Genomic DNA, 17,946 nt, shown 5'->3' with positions numbered 1-17,946 from the left:
TGTTGCTCCGTGAAGTCTTGCTTCCAAGTGAGCACGTTGCCCTGTGCTATCCTCCCGATGGAAAGCTGAGTTGACCTTGCCGGAAGTCGAACCGGCAATCTGCATATCACACACACAGTGCAGCAGCCAGTGCTCAATCCACTGAGCTATTGTACTGGCTATGGCTATCAGAAAATTAGCCAATCCAGAAACAAAGGGCCATATTCCTTTAGCCACAGCCCAGGAGCCACAATAAAAAAAAAAAAAAACGTTTGTTTTCAAAATAAAACTATTTGTTTAGGGGTAGCAAGGCAGACCTTGCGACCCCTAAATGACGTCCCTGGCCTACTTCCACATCCCCATCAATTGGAAGCACTGAAAGTTCCTGCCGTTCATGTTCCAGGGGCAAGACTATCAGTTCCAGGCACTTCGCTTCAGCCTGAAATCGGCACGAGGGTCTTCACAAAGTGCTTGGCTCCGCTGACAGCACATCTTCATCTGAAAGCCATCCATGTCTACCCTTACCTGGACGATTGGCTGGTTTGATTCCGCTCCCATGCTCTGGCAAGCCAGCACATGGCGAGGACCGTGCGTCTGCTGACGTATCTGGGATTCTCCATAAATGATCCAAAGTCTTGCATGGAGCCATCGCAGAATGTCCTGTTTCTGGGAGCCCGACTCAACACGCAGACTTTCCTGGTGTGTCCCTCGGAAGAGTGGGTAGTAACCATTCTAGGGAAGGTGCAGTGCCTGTCTTCGGCACGGGCTGCTACTGTGCGAGCTGTCAGGATGCTGTTGGGCATGATGTTCTCCTGCATCAACCTCGTCCTCCTTTGCAGACTACAGATGAGGCCTCTCCAGGAGTTTCTAGATGCAAGGTGGCTACAAGTCTTGGGATCCTGGACGGACAAAATCGCCCTCAATGAGGAGTACCGATGAGCAATACAGTGGTGGGGTGTGCGCTCTCATCTCACGCAAGGGGCCCCATTCCAAGTCCCTCCTTGCCAGGACAACGTCACCACAAGCGCTTCTCTGGAAGGTTGGGGAGCTCACACTGTAAAGTTGCACGCAAAAGTCCTGGAGCTCTGGCCTTTCTTCTGGGCCCTCAAGTCTTTTCTGTCATCGCTGAGGGGCAACGTGGTGAGGATCTTGACGGACAATACCACTACCATGTTCTACATCCGGGAACAGGGCAGGACGTGCTCTCCAGGGAGGCCCAGGATCTGTGGCCCTGGGCCATTCATCAGAACATAATTCTCGTCCCTTTTCACCTGGCGGGCACTAAGAACACCATCGCAGACTGGCTCAGCAGGGCGCTACATTCTTGCCACGAGTGGGAATTTTGCCAGGATCAGGTGGATCTTCTATTCCACTAATGGGGTCAACCCCAGATCGACCTCTTTGCAACTGCGGCAAACTCCCAAGTGCTGGAGGTTCGTCAGCAGGTTCCCACAGCCGAGGAGCATGGGGGATACTTTCTCGTTCCTGTGGGAGGGACTTTTCCTGTATGCTTTCCCTCCACTCCCACTTCTACTACGAGTGATCAATATACCCAGACTATGTCACTGCAAGATGATACTTATCTCTCCGGCGTGGCCACGAGAGGGAGGGGCGATTCTACATCACGACCCGGTATTGCTCCTGCAGTCCTAGAATTTGGACATTACTCTATACCTGCGGAATGTATGGACATCCTGGCCAAGGCCAGAGCCTCTTCAACGTTGACTTGCTACGGCCATAAGTGGAAGTGTTTCTCTGAGTGGTGCCGAGCTCAGAAAAATAATCCTCTGCGTGTTACAGCCCCACAGCTCCTACAATACCTGCTTTCCTTGTCCAAGGCTGGTCTGGCTCACACATCCAACAAGTTTCACTTGACAGCCATATGCTGTTAAATCAGGACTCCTGGTAGGCCTTCCTCGCACAGACTCATCAATGAGTTCCTCAAGGGCCTCTCCAGGACTTTTCCTCCGTTGAAGACTACTGCCCCGGATTGGGAACTTAAACTTAATGTGGTCTTGGCTGGGCTCATGGGGGCTCCCTTGAGCTGTTCCCATCAGGCCCTGCTCAAGCTTCTCTCGTAGAAGACAGAATTCCTTGTGGCAATAACTTCAGCCTGGTGGGTCAGGAGATCCAGGCGCTGTCCTGCAAACAGCCATACTTGTCCTTCCACGCTACTAGGGTGGTACTGTGTACACACCCCACCTTCATGCCTAAGGTGCCGTCGGAGTTCCACCTCAACAAGCCTTTGGTGTTGCTCGTCTTCCTGAATCCGTCGTCATCAGCGGAAAGGACCTTGTATTCGCTGGACGTTGCTCGTGTTTTACATGGCACGTATGAAGAATTTCCAGAAGACTTCTCAGTTGTTTGTCGACTTTGGGCCTGTGAATCACAGAAAGACCTTGTCTCAGGCTTCCGTTTCCGGGTGGCTCTCTGGCTACATCATGTACTGCCATTGTCTGGCTAACCGACCTCTTCCAGGCCAGCCAAGAGCCCACTCTACCAGAGCCATTGCTGCAATGACAGTGTTTCTCTCTGGTGTGTCCCTGCTCGGCATCTGCAGGGCTGCTACATGGAGGTCCACGCACACCTTCACAAGGTTCACTGCGTCGACAGGGATTCCAGGGAGGAATCCCGGCTCGGCCAAGCAGTGTTACACAACATGTTCTCTTGAGATGAGCCTGTTCCAGGGGTAAATGTTGTTGGTTCTGTTGAGCCTTTCCACCTACCGTGGTTGTGTATTTGTACTGCTGTGTAATCTTTATTCATGAGCATGTGAATCCATGCCAGACCCCATGCTGGAGAAGGTTTAATTTACTTACCTCCAGCATGGGTCTGGGATGGATTCCCAATGCGAACCCTCCCTCCTTCCCCTCTGTGGCTCTTCTTAGTTCATACTGCCACGTTACGTGCTTACCAAATCTGAAGATGGCCACCAGGGGTGGAGCTTAGGGAGCGTACTGTCATTGGATGGGTGCAGTATGACCCAGAAGACAGTGATTGGTTTAGAGGAGAAATACAGTTTTCAAGCAAAAGTGAAACAGTTTTTTCTTTTACCGAGGATTCCCAGCCTGACGACGGGGACTATTAATGAGCATGTGAATCCATGCCAGACCCATGCTGGACAACAAGACTTATAGGTAAGTAACTTAAACTTTTAGCAACATTTTTCCAGAATAGGTTTGCCCAGCTGTATCGCTGAGTCTTCGGGTTCATATGTTTTACATTTTTAATATGTACATTTCTTTTTATTGTTTTGTTGCAAATTTGACTGGTCATTCTCTGCTTGTTGTGCTTCTGATGTGAATGTATGTGCAACACCTGGCTTTCTTCAGTCTTAGTCAGCTCAAGAATAAATCAATAAAGCATGTTGTGGTCCAAAAGATAGAGCTCACAATTAGTGCGTTGTGAAACACCATGTTTTTTCTTACATCAAACATTAACTGTCATGGCACAGCTTAAGGCCCTACTTATAGGTGGCATAAGCATTCCAAGAGATGGGAGCCGAGTCTTGCCTAGTAAACTAAACCGTTCACTGCAGGTAACCCTTCATAATGGCAAATATGGTACTTTTGCTAAACGTATAATCAGTGTTTTCTTATTGATGCCTGCTTTTTGTTGACAGGAAGTATGAAGCTAAGATAAAGGAAATGGAAACCGATCTGATGAAGAAAAATGAAAGCATAGCGGATCTGAAATTACTGTTAAGGAAATCCACAGAGCGTGAGAAGAAATTGGAGCTTAATTTGCAAGACTTAAAAGAGCAGGTATGTACAATTTTTAATGTGAGCTCTCTTGTTGTGTAGTAAACTACCTTGTTGCCTTTCTTCTGTCCAGTTATCACGTTCCACTCGTTCCACATCCATGATCCTGTTGATTTGTCACAGGGTAAGTTTAGCAACAAGGATATTACTAGGAGTGGGAGTTATAATATTGTGTTTGTATGACATTTTTTAATACAACTGCATTCAACTATTCACTGTTAAGTGTCACAGATGGCTTCAATATCTCGAGGACCCAAATATGAAGTTCTAATGGATTCCTTCCTCTCATGGATTCCGCATATATGATCACCTATCCACAGCGCTGCTGTTCTTTGGAAACTTTTCTGCTGCAAGGGGGCACAGCATGGCACTGGCATGGCTGTGCCGGATGCCTCTAGGCACCCCCTGTGCCGGACGTGACATCGGAGGCAGTATATATGGAGGCGCTGTGCCCCATGACCATAGCTCCTTTTTTCCGTGCTTTGAAGGCATCATGAAGAAGGACACAGACAACAGATTCCGAATTCAAAATAACCATGTTTATTATTTTAAATGTCAGGATGGAAAAAGGCCTAACTTACCATATTCTAAGTTGGGATTTCCCTACCTAAATAAAACTAAGGAAAGTCTAAGTGAAAGCGTTCAACTTAGGAATCTGTGTCTAAAACTTATGCTTGTCCTCGCAACTATAACTACACATTTGTAGGAATGTCAGCAACCAAAAAGAAAACGGTGCTCAACACAACATCCTGAGCTTCTTCCAGCTCGCAGCTCTCTTGCAGCTCCCTTCCCCAAGTGTAAAACAGTTCAACAAAGTAAAGTCTCAAAATTCCCTTTCTGAGAATTAAAATGTAATGGTCTCTTCAGGACTCTGGTTTCCCTTCCCCAAGTTCGAAATCACAAAATGTAAATGACGTTAAAATGAAAGGCCTCCAATCAGGACTCTGGGTTCCCTTCCCCAAGGTTCAAAAGCCACAATTCCAAAAGAAACTCAAAATGTCCCTGTCTTCTATAGTTTGATTTTGGTTTTCAAATGTATAGTTCAATAAGTGTGTAGCTTTCCCACCTTTTGAAAATGTCATTGTAAATCAGGCTTCAGTATCCTTTGTTTGCCTGTTCTTTTACCATATGTGATGTGGTGATTTGTATGGATTTCAACTTTCTTTCCTCCTTTGGATTTTTGTTTAGTAGCAAAGTCACAGTTCTGTTTAACCGCAAAGTCGTAAGTGAATTTGGTGTTCAATAATTAAACCTCTGTCTTAGGGTTCGTTTCCCCTTCTTATGGAGTTCAATAATTGTTAATTTCACTTAAATGCATAGTACAACATTCAGAGAGCTTCCAAAACGCGCTTCTTGCCACACGCAACAATTCCGATGCAAGATATTACCGTTTTATTTAATATTGAACAAATGTAACTCTTTTGGATAGTTCGATGTTGGGAGACTTCCGAAAAAAAATCTTTGTCACACACGACCACTCTGATACAAAGTATTTCCTTTTGTTGTATTGTTAACAGATATAGTTGTTTGTTTCCCTTTAATTGAGCAATTCAATGTTCGGAGACCTTCGAAAACGCGCTTCTTGCTACACGCGAACACTCCGATACAATGTAATTCAGGAAATACTTCAGTTCAAACACGCGCACTGGGTTTCTCAAGCACTAGAACCTCACTGGTCGCTTTGAATGCTTGTGCTTCAGTGCAGATCACACAGCCTTTTTCCTTGTGTGTCAGGGCTCCCGTTCCTGACCCTCAAACACTCGTACGGTGGTCCTCCACCACAGGGGAACAAGCATGTTGAATGGAAAGGAACAGGGCAGTCTTCCTGCATGGCTCCCTTCCTGCATGGCTCCCTTCAACTTTCCTAATCTGCTCCATGCGGTCCATACCTGTGCTGCCTGCACCCACCTCCTGGTCCTTCTCCTGTCGATTCCCTGTGCAACTGGGTTGGGCTCCATTCATGACAGGCTGCAGGTGTGGGTGATTATTCAGCCCTGCCTAACTCTCATTAAAGGGACATGCCTGACCTTCACTACCATTAGCAGGCATCTTCCTCTTCTCAGGACTAGTGTGATAAAAGAGCATAGTCTTCATTGCTTTAAGTTGCCTCTTCTTCATCCCAGTAGTGTCAAGTGTCAATTGTGGAGAAAGGAGGGGAAATGGCTTACAATAGCCAATGAAGATTGCTGAAGGGCTTGGTTGGTTGTCACTAGGGAAAGGGGGATATCGTGTCTCGCCCAAAGATACCTCACTCCCAGTTCCCAATGATCCTCCACCCAGGTCATCCTTCCTCGCTTCTCTGTGCCCAGGGTCGGGATCCAAAAGCAATGGCCTTTCCCTGGTCACCTGCGCAGAGGATCCAAGGGGTATAGGAGTGAGAATAACCTCAGGTTTCTCACAGCGCACTCTGTTCACTTCAGGAACACGCTGTCTGTTGCCATACTCAACCTTGCGAAGATCTCAGTGTTCAAACCACGCGCGGACTGAAGCTGACAAATGCCGGTTTTCGGATCCGCACCGGATATGTTTATACTGCTTGGGAGAGGAACACGACACCCAGGATTGAGTGTCGTGTCAGTGCGTGCACCTGAAGGCCCTCCGCAAACAGGTGGAAAAACCTTTTACCTTCGTCCACAAGACAAAAGGTGATGGTGAGGTCGTACAGAGCGTCGGTCCGAGATGAGGTCCCCTCCAAGTACCGAAAAAAAAAGCAGCAACACTGCATGAGATCCCAGCATACTTCTTCGTCCTCTTTCAAAAAGAGGAGCCACTGATCCAGAGGTTCTCCGGAGCCGAATAAGGCGCCTTTTCTACCCAATCATCCACCACAGAGGAATGGGAAACATTTTACCAAAAGATGATTCAGCACCTTCGGCTCCGGCAATGTTAACTTTGGTGCCAACTGGACCCACTGCGTCTTCCGCAATAGGTAGCGAGCCTGCTGTGGACCACTCTTGCATGAATGGTCATGAACAGGGAAGAGCTTTCCCTCCGCCCAACTCTGCCTTTGGGTGTCTAGATCTTGGGGTCAGCCCTGACTTAGTCTTTGACGTCATTGGTGCCAGTCAGCCCTGCGGGCTCCGAAGAACCTCTGGAATGTCATCCTCTTCTACTAAACCCCTACATGTTAAAGATGTGTTTTGCTTCTACGACCAGGAAGGGGGCCAGGTACCCTCTGGGTTTGAACCATTGGGTCTCCAGGGAAGAGAGGGACTTCCAGGAGGAATTCTATGAAGAGGGTGAGGACATTCAGGGCTGGCCTTGGACCTTAAAGAGGCCAGTTGTCTAGACAGAGGCTGATGTCAAAGGAGGCCGATACCCTGGGCTCTCAGCCCCGTCAAAGCCAAGCATTTGTTTAAATGAATGGTCATCCTGGATGAGGGTGCCAGGAAGGAAATACTACTTCCCTTCAGTGTGGCAGTAGACATCCTTGTACTGTAGGTATGGGGGAAGCCTGCTTCTGCATCAGCATTTGACAGGGAGCTAGCCAGGAAACATTGCACTGCTCCCTCTCACCAGCTTTTTTCTGTCCAATCATGCCTCCAGAGAGCTTGCTGGTGCAGGTCGCGACTGCCAATGTGACATCTTCCACATTACCCTCTCTTCTACCTGACAGGGAACGTTAGAGACTGGATGCTTGGGGGAAGAAGGTGTTTGCGTCAGCAGCCTCACCCTTTTGTACTGTAAACGCTTATTGCACTAGGGCGAAATTCTCTTTTGGCCTATGGTCCGTTGTGACGAATGCTGCTGAGCATATCTCTGAAGGGGAGATGAGGGACGCTTCCTGTCTATGGTGACAGACGACATAGAAGCTTCCCACTAGATTCTACAATTAGAACTGGAGATGGCCACAAGTACAGTGTTCAGGCGCACTCTTGGATGAGAACGTCTGGCTTTGCGCATGATGTCCAGTCTAAACATCTGGACATACCCTTTGATGAACAAAACCTGTTTGGGGCAAAGGCTGGTGACTCCCTCCTGAAATTTCAAGCATCAAAGGCCATGACGAAGTAGTTGGGCCTAGCCATGCAGCAGCCATCTGCATCTTCAGGAAGAGGCTGGGGTTTTCATCCCTCAGGCTACACCAGTGGGTTTGGGCCAGCCCACCCTGGGAAGACTGCAGGGGTAAAGATGCCCCACAGGAGCAGCGGCCGCAGCCACCGTCCCCTCTGCACCTCAATGTGCCAAACCTTTGTGAAGGTTTCTGCCACAGTTCCCCTTTGGGGGGGAAGACCTTCCCTGTTCAGCATGGAATTGGTCATGACCACGTCCAATGCTTGGGCGTTACAGGTAGTTCAACAGGGTTACTGTCTCCCATCCGTTTGGTGTCCTCGGGACCACGCCCCTTACACCAGCAACTTGCCTCCTCATCTTGGAGGAAAGCTGCCTGCTTCTCTCGGAGAGCATGCTAGAACTGGTACCACATTCAGAACGAGGCAAGCGCTGGTACTCCACCTATTTTCCGGTTTCAAAGGTCAGGGGCTTGCGTCCCTTTCCGGATCTATGGCTGTTGAATTTGTACCTGTGCAAGGACAAGTACAAGATAGTTACACTAGCCCAGATCCTGCAAGCCCTCGATCTGCAGGACTGGTTGGTATCACTGGACCTTCAGGATTCCTACTTCCATGAACCGATTCATTGTAAACACAGGGAGAACCTAAGGTTCGTGGTGGGCCAACATCACTACTAGTTCAGAGTCCTGCCGTTCAGCCTTTCTTCAGCTCCGAGGGCAGGGCATTCCTGTCTGAGGACCGAGTGGCGAACATCTTTCGGATGGTCAATGTCCACCAATCCCAGTAACAAATTCCGGCCTCAGCCTTTCTCCGCCTTCTGGACCTCATGGCCTCTGGCATCCTAGTGGTATTGGAGGTGAGGCTGCACATGAGATCGCTTCAGTGGCTTCTTGGATGTCAATGCTCACAGTTTCAGGGCCACATGTCAGACCTTTTCGGGTCTCGGACCAGGTGGCTCAGGATCTTGTGTGGTGAGCAGTGCAAGACAACTTACTGAGAGGTGCTTTGTTGCATCGACCTTGGGCCCCAGTGATGGACGCATCTCTGATTGGTTGGGGTGATCACCTGTTGGACCCGACAGTGAGCAGTCTGTGGTCTCCTGCGGAGTCTCTGGAACACACCAACTTGCTTGCCGGAGATCTTCTTTTGGGGAACTCTTCAAGTGGACTTCTTTACTTCCAATGGGAACGGAAAGTGCAAGGTCTGCTCCAATGAATTTCCTCGTCGGGGACCTCTGGAGTGAGTGGAGTGAGCTCTGGTGGACGCACTGACGGTTGAGTGGACTTTCAACCTCCTTTATGCGTTCCTAGCAATTCCTGTCATTCCGCTGGTTCTAAGGAGATTGAGCCTGTTCTGAACAACATTGATCCAGAACACTCAGGACTGGGCCCGGAGAAAGTGGTGTCCAGAGTTGCTGGAAATGTCCATATGCCCTGCCTGGCGCCTTCCGAGGTGAGTTAACTTTCTCTCCTAATCGGAGGAACATGTTCTCCACCCGAACATGAGCATCCTGAACCTTCATGCTTGGCTACTGAGAGGCTGAAATACAAGGAGTTTGACTTGTCGGATCACGCCCTTGATGTGCTCCTTAAAGCTGCGTGACCCACTACAAAGTCTGTTCATGCCTGCTGATGGAGTACATTTTCGGCGTGGTCCCGGGAGAGGTATCTGGACCCTTTATCCTGTCTGTTAACCCCCATTTGGGATTTTTTGCTTTCATTGGCCCAAGCAGTCCTGCAGATTGGCACCGTTAAGCGATACCTTACCTTGCTGCTATTTTGGTTTTCAAGATGTCCCCGGAACAGGATTTGTTCTTCCCAAACCCCACTGTCATGCAGTTCTTGCACGGTTTGTGTAAGCAGTTTCCTCCACACACATTTGTTGTCCTGGCATGCTATTGAAATTAAACATTCTTCATGGGTTCTCTGTTTTAGACCCTCCATTCATGTTATATAAGATTGCTCAACCGTGCGATCACTTCTCCAGCATGGGGTCTGGCATGGATTCACATGCTCATGAATATTCCCCGTCGTCAGGCCGGAAATCCTCGGTATAGAAAAAATCAGTATCAGTTTTGTTTCTGATCTGTCTTTCTTAGTAGTAACCAATCACTGGTCTCTGGGTCATACTGCCCCCAGCCAATGACTGCCCTCTCCCTAAGCCACACCTCTGGCAGCCAGCCTCAGATTTATACCGCACGTTCAAGTGTTGGGAGTCCTCGTGCTGTAGCTCTCAAGCTTTTGCTGCGTTTTCACGCTTTTTTGGGAGATTTTCGGTTAAATAGAGCCTCAAACTCCACCGTTTCAACATCCGATCAACGGGGACCCGTTTCAGAGTTTTCTACGCCCCTCAAGGGAGAAGATTTCGTCGAGTTACGCTTTTGGAGGATTCCAGAAGTTCCGAGGCCTACCCCGGACATGGCCAAGGAGAAAGGAAGCTCGACGCCCGGGAAGCTGTTCAGGACCTGCCCTGGATGCCAGCTTCAGAATGTGTTCAAGGAGGACAAGCATTTGTTATGCCTCTACTGTCTACATGAGGACAGGACGCACACGGAGAAGGACTGTGCGTTTTGTGGGAATATGTCGGAGCGGACCATGAAGGATCGCCACCTCCGTCTCGCCAACTGGCTGGAAGGGAAGAGCCCGTCAGGCGAGAAGAAGAAAAAGAAGTCTGAGCGGTCTTCTAAGTCCTGTGAGGGTGCCCCGGCGACGGGGGCCCAACAAAAGGCCAAGCACCGCGAGTCCGCAGGCACCGGGAGCGCTGAACGGTCGGGCTCCTTGGCTGCCAGGCAGGGCGCGTTCTCCCCGGTGCCATCAACCATGAGCCAACGCTCTGGCTCGGGTAAGAGGAAGTCCGAGAATCCGGCGAAGCTTCTGGAGAGGCCCCGGTCGATCTCAAAGATTCCGGCAGAGGGGGAGCGAGGCTCGGACCCTCCCCCCAAGGTGAAGGCCCCAGGCATACAGAAGGTGACGATGGCCTTAATTCACCCTGCTAAGACCTCGATTAAGGATGTTGCAGCGGCCCTGGCTCAGCCAGTGGAGGCTACGCCAGTGGAGGCGACCTCAGGATCCAGAGTCTCCCTGCCACCGTGGAGGGAGTCATCTTTCAGGCCCATTGAGAAGACCCCCACAAAGTCCTCGTTGGAAAAGGAGGGGGAGGGGCAGGTGGCCATCGTGGATACAGACACGACCTCTGAAGAGCTCATCGAAGTCGTGGAGGAGGCCCAGCCCATCGGGAGGGATCCCGACGAGGGCGACAGTGTCGCCGACGAGGTTCCTCAAGAGCCCTCGCGCCTGTCGTTTCCGGTGCCGCAGGACACTTCGGCGGCCATTTTGTCAGCGATTCAGTCCTTTTGCTCGGAAATAAGGACAAGGTTGCCCCTCCCCCCGACGGAGTTACCTGAGCCAGACCCGACGGGGGAACCAGACCCGGGACCTTCGGAAAGTCCACCGCATAAGAAGAGGAGGACGCATCCTCTGCCACCTCTCCCACCTCTGCGGCCTGCTCTGCCTTCCCCCCGGTCTACTACCCACGGGGATGATACAGGCACGGACACAGCTACGACGGGTACAGATGACGACGACGGGACGTGTCCCCCATCGCCCCCTGCTCGGGCGTCCCCGCCCGACGGGATTTGATCCTTCCATGCCATGATTTCCAGGGCATCCGAGCTCTTCCAGCTCTGCCCAGAAGAGAAGAAGAAGCAAGGGTTCCTTTACCAACGGACGAGGCTAAAAGGAAGACGGTCCTCGCCGTACCACTTCTTGAAGACATCTGAGATGAGGGGCTATCCCTCCTCAAGAACCCTGCCACGGCGCCTGCAAAGAGGGACCGGTACGAGAAGTAGTACCGGGTCCCCGACGCCGCCCCCTTGTGCCTTCGGGCGCAACCTACCCCGGATTCGGTCATCTCGGCGGCGGCAAAGAAGAATGCTGCGGGGGCATCGGCCTCGACATAAACTTCCCCGCCGGACGGCGAGGGCAGGAAGCTGGACACGATGGAACGACGGGTCACCTCATCCGCAGCGACGACTATCAAGACGCCCAACACCCTGGCTATCGTAGCCCGCTACGACAGGGAGTTGTGGTTCAAAATCGCCCCTCTGTTGGACTTCCTTCCGGACGCCAAAAGGGCTGAGGCCCTTGAAATCTTACAGGAAGGTGAGATTGCTTCGGACCACGCCATCACGGTGGCGACGGACATCGCTGACACCGGTTTCCGTCAGTTGGGCAACGGCGTTTGCCTGAGACGACGAGGATGGCTCAAGGCGACGGATTTCTGCCAGGACGTACAAACCAAGGTTTTGGACATGCCCTTCAACGGGAACAGCCTGTTTGGGAAGCACAACCCTTCAGGCCATCAAGACAGACACAGAGACTGCCCAGGCACTGGGAGTGCTCCAACAACGACGGCCGTCCTTTTGGAGCTCCGGAGGCAGACAAGGTGCCTCCAAGGGATCCAGCAGTGGCTCCTCGACGTACCGCCAAGCGGCAAGATCTTCGTCTCAGGAAGCCTACAGGGATGCAGCAAGTCAGGTGGTGCCCGTCGTCGTCAATAGGGAGGTCAAGGAGGCAAGGCGGCCTCCAAACAAGATTGAACCGACCGTGGGGTCGGGCCCCCGCCGAAGCACCCCGGTGGGAGGCCGGCTGGCGAGGTTCGTCAGCGTGTCGGAGTCCATCTCCACCGACCGTTGGGTGCTGGACGCCCTGGCCCAAGGGCACGCCCTTGAGTTACAGAAGAAGTGCCCTCGCGTTCCACCAGTGGCCAGGAAGGAAAATCGCATCCCTCAACTACCGTTGGAAGTAAGGGCGATGCTCAAGAAAGGTACCATCGAGCTCGTCCCAAAGAGGCTTCGGGGCTCCGGAGTTTACTCAAGGTACTTCCTCGTAAAAAAGAAGACAGGAGGATGGCGTCCCATCCTGGACCTGCGACAACTGAACAAGTACATCAAGGCACAGAAGTTCCGGATGGTCACCCTCCAGCACGTGCTGGGACAGCTGGAGGAGGGCGATTTCCTGTCGTCGTTGGACTTGGAGGATGCGTACTTCCACATCCCCATTCTAAAAAGACACCGAAAGTTCCTCAGGTTCGTGGTCCAAGGGCGGCACTACCAGTTCAAGGCCCTCCCGTTAGGATTGAAGTCAGCACCCAGGGTGTTCACCAAGTGTCTGGCACCGGTGGCGGCGCGGCTGCGCCTGCAGGGGATCCACGTCTACCCCTACCTGGACGACTGGCTCATCCGGGCAAGGACAAGGGAGCTCGCCGTGGAGCACACTGCAAAGACCGTCCAGCTGCTCACGGACCTGGGGTTCTCCATCAACTTTCCAAAATCCCACCTGGTCCCGTCGCAAGTCGCCCTGTTTCTGGGAACCAAGCTCGACACAGTGGTGTGGCTGGCCTCGCCGTCGGAGGAAAGGACCAGGACCATCCTGGGCAAGGTGCAGCGTCTGCTGGCCACGGACATGGCCAGGGTAAGGTCTATCAAGTCCCTCCTCGGGATGATGTCCTCCTGCATTTATCTGGTGCGCCTTTGCAGGCTTCGGATGCGCCCCTTACAAGAGTTCCTCGACGCCCGCTGGGTCCAGTCGACAGGCAGCTTCGAGGACAGGATCCCACTCAACGAGATGTTCCGTCAGGCGATCCGGTGGCGAGGTACCCGCTCTCATCTGTCGGCGGGCACAGACTTTCAGACCCCAGCTCACCAGGTGACGGTGACAACGGATGCCTCCCTGGAAGGTTGGGGAGCGCACTCCGGAGAACTTCACGCGAGAGGCCTTTGGCTCCCGGAGGAGAAGTCACTCCACATCAACATCTTGGAGCTCCGCGCAGTGTTCTGGACCCTCAGGTCTTTTCTTCCGTCCCTCAAGGACAAGGTGGTGAGGATCTTCACCGACAACACCACCACGATGTTCTACATCCGGAAGCAGGGTGGAACCAGATCCCCTGCCCTATCCAAGGAAGCCCAGGATCTGTGGCATTGGGCCGTCGCCCAAGGGATGTTTCTGGTGCCTGTTCATCTGGCAGGAATAGAAAACACCATTGCCGACTCACTCAGCAGAGGGCTGCGCTCGTGCCACTAGTGGGAACTACGCCAGGATCAAGTGGATCGGCTCTTCCGACGATGGGGCAAACCCCAGATCGATCTCTTCGCGACGGCGATGAACACCAAGTGCCGGAGGTTCGCCAGCAGGTTCCCCCAGCCGAGGAGCATGGGCGATGCTTTCTCGTTCCCCTGGGACGGCCTATTTCTTTATGCGTTCCCTCCGCTGCCGTTGCTGCTCCGGCTCATCAACCAGCTCAAGAGGTCCCGGTGCAGGATGATCCTCGTCGCACCGGCGTGGCCGAGACAGATCTGGTTCCCGGACCTTCTGGACTTGTCAGCGTCCACACCAGTCAAGCTGCCGACGGACGCGGATCTTCTCTCCAGAGAAGGAGGCGCCATTCTTCACCACAACCCAGTCACTGAACTTGCAGGCCTGGCTCCTGCAGCACTATGGAGGGTACGACATCCCAGCCGACTGCAGAGAGGTTCTTGCAAAGGTCAAGGCGTCCTCAACTCTCAAGTGCTACGGACATAAATGTAAGAGGTTCTCTGTCTGGTGCCGTGCACAGAAGATTAACCCTCTGCGGATTACGGCCCCTCAAGTATTGCCATACCTACTGTCATTGGCCAAGGCTGGACTAGCTCACGCTTCCATCAAGATACATCTGGCCACCATCTCACGAAACACCAGAACTACGGGACGGGCGTCCTTGTGGTCTCATCGGCTGGTGAAGGAATTTATGAAAGGATTGTTCCGATCATTCCCGCCGGTGAAGGCCCCTGCCCTGGCGTGGGAGCTCAACGTGGTGCTGACCAGGCTCGTGGGGGCCCCATTTGAGCCTATGCATTCGGCACCGTTGAAGTTTCTGTCGTGGAAGACAGCATTTCTCGTGGCCATGTGTATACTGCTATGTATTCTTATATTCATGAGCATGTGAATCCATGCCAGACCCCATGCTGGAGAAGGAACAAGTTACTTACCTGTAACTGTTCTTCTCCAGCATGGGTCTGGCATGGATTCACATGCGAACCCTCCCGGCTACCCCTCTGCGGCTCTTCACTTGGTCATACTGCCACTTTACCTGCTACCAAATCTGAGGATGGCTGCCAGAGGCGTGGCTTAGGGAGAGGGCAGTCATTGGCTGGGGGCAGTATGACCCAGAGACCAGTGATTGGTTACTACTAAGAAAGACATATCAGAAACGAAACTGATACAGATTTTTTCTATGCCAAGGATTCCCGGCCTGACGACGGGCAATATTCATGAGCATGTGAATCCATGCCAGACCCATGCTGGAGAACAACAGTTACAGGTAAGTAACTTGTTCCTTCTGTGAGACAGGTGAATGAGCTCCAGGCATTGCCTGTTAAACCTGCCTACTTGGTTCTCTCCAAGGAGAAGGTGATTTTGATAGTGAGGCCCTCTTACCTTCCTAGAGTGGTCTCGGATTTTCATCTCTCTCAGAAGATCCATCTCACTGTGTTTTTTCCTCCGCCTCATCCTTCTATGCCAGAGGAGTGAGCCGATTGGCTGGACCCTGTGCGGGCCCTCAGCTGCTGCTACTTCGCTCGGACGAGAGAGGCTAGGAAAGATGGCCAGCTTTTTGTTGGTTACACAGGTATTTGTGCTAGCAGTGTTGTTACTAAACAGGTGGATCATTCTCTGCATCTCAGAATGCTTTAATCTGACTGGAAGGCATGTGCCAGAGTGTCTCTGAGCCCATTCTACCAGAGGAGTGGTGGCCACCTCGGCCCTGCAGACGGAAGTCCCCGTTCTGGACATCTGCCAGGCAGTGACATGGCCGTCTCTGCACACATCTGCAAAGCATTACTACTTGTACTCCTACGTCCCGTCCCCTTTCACCAAATCAATGGGGACAAAATGGTGTGCCATGAAAGTTGGGGGGGACAAACGCCCATATCCCCCCTAAAATTATGCCCATGGCTCCAATAACTGAGCCCACCGGCACCACTCTTCAGTCCTCCTTTTCTGCGTCGATGGGAACGGACCACTTTCACCAATGATTCTGGGTTTGGCCTCCGGCCTTGTAATTCCATGCGCTCTTCCCCGGAAGAGGTTATTTTGTTTTTCTTTTTTCTACTTCCAATTGTCAGGTACTGCTCTGTGCTCTGGTGCTCTGGCTCTTTTACCAGGCTCCAACCCGAGAGGCATCGCCCTACTACCGGACTTATGTCTGAGGGGCGCCTGTACGCAGCACTACCGGCACCATTGCCAAGGGCACCCCTCCTTCCAGGTCTCAACCTGAGGTGCAGGGAAGGTCTCAATCTTCGCTATTCGGCGTTCAGGTAGAGGCTGAGCCCAGCTCATCATCCACCATGCCTCAGGCACATGGCATGAAGCAGGACAAGATGGACGCTGCGCCAGACTCGGAAATCGGGCTGGGGAGCATGCATCCAGGTGGGATTGGACAACTACTTTTACCTGGTCCATGGCCTACCCCCACTGTTCGCAGGGTAGGTACGTATCCCTATATATGGTGAGACAAGGGCAGCCCAGGACACTGCAGCCTCAGGCTCCGGCACCTACTCCGTCAGCCGCCCCTGCTAGAGAGGACAGGTTCTTCGAGAAGTTCCTCACCCTCATGAGATCACCACAGATGGGCAACATCCTCTGGGACGTAAGCAGGGACATGCTCCCCCCCGGTACTGCCCCAGGCTCCAGCTGGTGTACTGGCCTTGGGTCCAGCTCAGCCACTGGCTCCCGCGCCCACTCCATTCATGACAACTCAGCCCCCAGCTGAACCCCCTCTGCAGCCTTCGGCACTGCCACTCATCACACCAGAGCTGACCACGCCCAGCACTCCTCCTGCCCCCATAGACGTGCAGGACACAGCGGCAGACACGGTGGAAGACCCGGAATACACCATCGTCAGCTAAAGCATTCTATCAGAGGCTGGCGGGTCTGGCGGAGTACCTAGGCATCCCCAACCACAGGCGGAACAGCCCGAGGTAGGGGTCCTGGTGGAAGTTCTTATGATGTGTGCCTCCACGGGGACCGACATCCCTCTCCAGAAGGATGTGGAATCCCTAGCCAAAAAATGCTGGATCAAGCCTCATTCCACCCAGCCTACCAATAAGCGTTTGGACGCTAAATACAGGCAGATGGAAGGGGTTCCCCTCTTATTGTTGGTGCACCCCCAGCCACATTCCTCTGTGATAGCAGCGGCCTCGCTGTATTGCAAGCTGTTGTCTACTTCAGCTGCATCTGCTTCCTCACTTCTGGGCAAGGAGGATGAAAGCTTCTGGAGTCCTCTGTAAAAAAGTTATACTCCAATGCCACGCTCCACCTGCGTCAGGCAAACGCTGATGCCATGTTGGCGGTTGTTAATCAAATCTTGTGGCGGGAGATCAGACTTTCTTCCAGAGCTTCCTACCCACAGCCAGGCACGGTTCAAGGCAGGGTTGGCGGAAGCCAAAATTGTGGCCCAAGACATAATTGAATCTACAGAGGCCCACACTGACACCTCCGGCAGAGCCATATACATCACCACCGACAGGAGGACGGCCTGGCTCAAGGTGACAAAGTTCAACCCAGATGTGCAGGAATGCATACTTTAATCTGCCATTTGAGTGGGGCGACTTGTTCCACTCTACAACAGACGAGGAATTAGACAAAAAAAAGAATAGCTCCCAGACAGCTAAATCCTTGCCGGTTCTAACAAATTCCACACCCAAGCCATGCAGCCAGTCACAACAGCACTCAGACAGTAATCGGGCCTTAAGGGGCTTCCAGGAGAGGCAATCCAGGCAACCGGACAGGTCCCTGAGCCAACATAGACACAAGCAGCCCAACACGTCTAACAAAGTCTCCTTCCAGCCCCCCTCCTCAGCACCAGTCTCAGAGGGAAAGAAGTTGTGACAGGTCCACCCGGATCCACGAGTCTCCAGTGGCGGGGCAGGCTTGGCCTATTCGCACATTCCTGGCAGACACGGTTCTCGGACCGGTGGATCCTCCCAGTAGTCTCCACGGGGTTCCGCATACCAATTCCTCTGTTACGTCCTTCCTTCCCTCCGGTCCTGCAGATTGGGACAGCAACTCTGTTGGCAGAAATCTATTTGCTTGTAGTGAGCCAGGCGGTAGAGGAAGTCCCAGCTTCTCAGCGAGGCAGGGGCTTCTATTCCCGGATCT

General features: G+C 52.4%; 1 protein-coding gene across 4 annotated transcripts in view; it reads left to right on the top strand.

Moving 5' to 3' along the window:
* CEP290 (centrosomal protein 290) overlaps positions 1-17,946 on the top strand; it is a 3,224,991-nt gene that overhangs the window by 3,051,780 nt on the left and 155,265 nt on the right. For all 4 annotated transcript variants that reach the window (XM_069629332.1, XM_069629331.1, XM_069629333.1 and 1 more), the window contains one exon: positions 3,602-3,743. In XM_069629332.1, coding sequence (XP_069485433.1) covers positions 3,602-3,743 — 142 coding nt within the window. The remainder of the gene's footprint in view (positions 1-3,601; positions 3,744-17,946) is intronic.

The sequence above is a fragment of the Ambystoma mexicanum genome, chromosome 12 (genome assembly GCF_040938575.1).
Source record: "Ambystoma mexicanum isolate Mex_15411 chromosome 12, UKY_AmexF1_1, whole genome shotgun sequence".
Lineage (NCBI taxonomy): Eukaryota > Metazoa > Chordata > Amphibia > Caudata > Ambystomatidae > Ambystoma > Ambystoma mexicanum.
This window is presented reverse-complemented; position numbering and strand designations above follow the sequence as displayed.